Genomic DNA, 3,855 nt, shown 5'->3' on the forward strand with positions numbered 1-3,855 from the left:
CCCTAGGAAGCTTTCTTTGGAAAAGATCTTCTAGATACAAGCAGACAAAACAAGCTAAGTGTAGATCATCTATCGGAAGACGCAGCTTCGCTCTCATACAAAACAAACATGAACGCCAGTTTCTTGGATCCTTCCTTCGACCCTCTCCTGAGTTCATCTTCAACCCCAGCAAAGCCTGGAGCTCATGGTACGTGCCATCCTTATCACGTTACATTCATCTGCCTTTCAGTAAAACCTTTGATACGCTTTAGGTCAGCTTCATAGGCAGTTTTAAAATCAACTTTATTGAAGTGTAAATGCAACTATGTTTAAGTGGACAGGTCTCTAAGATTTGGCAAATAAATTTATCTGTATAACTGCCGCAAATGTCAAGAGTTAAGCAACATATTGATCTGGATGAGAGCAGGTAAGGACTTAACATATTTGCCCCGATTGAGGAACAGTGCTCTAGATTAAGTGAACATGGGTAGGGACCGTTTAGAATTAGAGAGATATGAGAGCTTAATGTGGGTATAAGGTGGCGCTATCATCGCCAGCGCTGGGAATGTAACCGGTTGGGTATAGAAGGTTGTCACCTTTTTTCCTGACTCCTAGGTTTTTGTCTTACTAATAATTATAAGTTAATGTTCTTCTGACAGGCTTTCTTTTTTGCCATTATGTTTCTTGCTCAATTAATTTTATAAACTCAATTTAGAAAATAATTTTAAGACAATCTTCCACTTAACGATGACTCGATACATTAAGTAGTTATGGCTTTATTAACTTGGCATTATCCTGGATTGAAATATAGGCTTTTATTTTTTTATTTTTACTTTTGAAAGAATTAGAAACAGTCTTACCCCCTCTTGTACGCGTGCTCACATTCAGTCTTACTGTCGTCTGTGAGGATGACCCCCCTGAAAGAATTATCCAGAATTTTTTCTTTCAAGTGTACTGTGGTCTGGAGAACACATTACTGAAATAATTTTATTTCCCTAAAAACTTTGTGAATATTTGGGCATACAAAGTTTACATTTGCTTTCCCTTTGAGAAGTTATAACATTCTTATGTATGTGTGAATTCTGTTTGAGACGTGTATGTTCAATGGGACAAGATCGTTAGTGTTTCACGGCAAGATTAAGCCAAGATTGGGAGTGTTAATTTCATGTCCACCTTCCCTTTTTTTTTTAAAGTAAAAATACAGTTGAAATGGATTTTCTAAATCATATGTTTCTTAAATGACTGATACATTACTAAAGCCAGCCTAAATAGTTTTCTACTTGATTAGTCCAGAAACCCTTGGAGTCTTCCTTGAATTTTTAATATATCCACACATTTGTCTCTGCCTTCAGAATATGTCCCATGATCTCCCTCCCACGATACTGCAGGCTGTCACCACCCCCTGCTGACCGGTCCCCAGACTCCAGCTGTTGCCTGCCTTCCCCACCCCCACCCGGCACCCAGTGTGCAGCCTTTGTGCGTCAATCATATCATCCCCTAGCCCTCAACTTTCCATTACGCTTCATACCTCAGAGTAAAGCTGCGTCTTCACGGCCTGTGACTCGACACCTCCTGCCTGCGTTGTCTGTGGTGCTACAGCCACTCTGTCCCCCATCTTCACATCTCCCAGATGTCATTTAGAGTCACACATGGTCACGCATGTCCTTTCGAAAGGCCTTCCCTGACCACAGCCCCATGTCTTAATCCTCTTCCTTTGTTTTTTAAAACCTTTGCAGCGCGTGTGCTAATGTCATTGTTCACCCCTGTCTGACCCTTCTGAGAACATAAGCTCTGTGAGGGCGTCTGCTTGGCTTTAGGCACTTCTGCAACCCCAGTGTCTGGAACAGTGTCTACTGACATAATCCGTGGACCTGGTTCTGGGGGTGCTCAGATACTTTTCAAATACGTGAGTGAGTAGCCAGTAGTAAGGTGAAGCTGAAGTGGGCCGGAACTAGATGGTGTTTGGTTTGTACTTTACAAGGAATTTCTAAATAATGGGCTTGAATTTCATATTTTGCCTTCTGTGTTTTATTTTGCAGATGTCACTTTTAGAGATGCTACCTTCTTAATGAAATTTTTTGCTTGCTTTCTCATAGAATTTTATTTCACTTTTATTGCCTGTGGGTCTTTATTTTAAATTCTTTTTTGTTGTTAGTATAAATTAGTCACAAAACAAAAAGTCTTAATTTTTAATGTTTTGTTATTCAAAACATTGGAGTGCCTTTTCTATGAAAAATCCTCCACTTTAGAAGTAATCATCTTCATTTTTTATGATTCTAGCACTTACGTCATCATCTGCTGTGTTCGAGATAGGTGGTGAATGGTTGAATGAGCAAGGGTGTTTTAGAATTTAGGAAAATATTGAGACTTTAATAACACGCTTCCTGTGTTTAGGTACTGCCGATGACCCTTTAGCCGATATTTCCGAAGTCTTAAACACGGATGATGACATTCTTGGAATAATTTCAGATGACCTTGCAAAATCAGTGGATCACTCAGGTATATGTGCATGCGGTTTGCCCAGTGTCTGATTTATGTATGATATGAGCGAAAGGTATATGTGTATGAAACAAGTTTATTTTTAACTCTGAAACTAGAAAAAAAAAATTTTTTTTTTTTTTTTTTGGTCAATATGAAAGAACTTATCGTTTAATGTGATCTCCCTCGACTCTTCTGCTTGGGAAGGGAGGGAATAGCAAGTAGTTATTTTCTGTTGTCTTTCTGATGGCATCAGATTTTAAGGCTCACGGCCTTAAAGTCTGGCCGTGTCGTGCTCCCGCCTTTGTCTGCCTTGTCCCTCGCGTCACGCTCCTGTGGTAATCATCCGTTTTATTTGGTTTGGGTCTTGTAGGTCTTGATTTATGCACTTTCCAGGTTGAGAGCTCGTCTTTTCCATTTGGTAAGACACTGAGCGATGGTTGACGGCTGACTAGAGTAGTCTTTCTTATAGTGATGTCGGCTGAAACAGCCTGTAGGTGCATGCGTATTTGTTATAGTGCTAATTTGTCACTAATCCATACTTTGCTTTTCCCTTTGTGTCTGCAGCTAACGCGTGGTACAGCTGTACTGTGCTTTGGACAACTTTTAGTAGCTTTTTTTTTTAATTTAATGAATGGTTTTATTCTTGTTAACATATAATTTATAATTTTACCTGAATGTTAGCTCCTGATACAAAATCAAATATGAACAGGCTAAATTTTACTTTTAAGTAGTAGTAATATGGAGAAAGCATGGTAAAGGGATTAGATTACAGACCACTTTTATATGGCTCTTGTTTAAAAAAAAAAAAGAAGTTTCTATGAGATGAAGCACATTATGTCATAAACATGATCTACATCTTGTTTTGACACTACAGAATATTTCAAAATATGATCTATGGTTGAAATCATTCTCAAAGGTAATGTTTACTAAACACTAAGAATTGTAGAGCTTTTCATTAATTCTTGTGAAACTTATCCCTACTGTTTCACGTGCTGCATATGTTAGTTGAACTACGCGTTTGAAACAACTGTTTTCCAAGTTAAAGCAACTATTCATGTATCGAATGTTTTACACTGAATATTCTCTTAGGTTCCGTCTGAGTAATGTGATGCGTATTTTTGTGGAAATCAGCACTTTAGAGCCAGAAGTGTTCTTCTGTTCCTCAGAAAATGCATTTATTTTATTAAAACATAGCTTTGAAGTGGCACCTAGTTTTATAAATACATTGTGCCTGCATTTTACTGATTGACTCTCCAGATTTGTGGAAGAATCCTGGTTAGTTCGCAGCCAGTCTTTTCATTGCTCCGTCTTAATCGTGTGTTAACGCGGGTAAATGTGTCATGCCTTTCACGCGAGCGTTCAGAATCCACCTTTTAATTTTTTTGCCTTGCTCCT

General features: G+C 38.5%; 1 protein-coding gene across 1 annotated transcript in view; it reads left to right on the forward strand.

Annotated features, from left to right (window-relative positions):
- KMT2C (lysine methyltransferase 2C) overlaps positions 1-3,855 on the forward strand; it is a 205,659-nt gene that overhangs the window by 152,202 nt on the left and 49,602 nt on the right. The window contains exons 27-28 of the mRNA XM_025039018.1: positions 7-187; positions 2,374-2,483. Of these exons, the coding sequence (XP_024894786.1) occupies positions 7-187; positions 2,374-2,483 (291 nt within the window). The remainder of the gene's footprint in view (positions 1-6; positions 188-2,373; positions 2,484-3,855) is intronic.

Source organism: Pteropus alecto, unplaced genomic scaffold (genome assembly GCF_000325575.1).
Source record: "Pteropus alecto unplaced genomic scaffold, ASM32557v1 scaffold48, whole genome shotgun sequence".
Taxonomy (NCBI): Eukaryota; Metazoa; Chordata; class Mammalia; order Chiroptera; family Pteropodidae; genus Pteropus; species Pteropus alecto.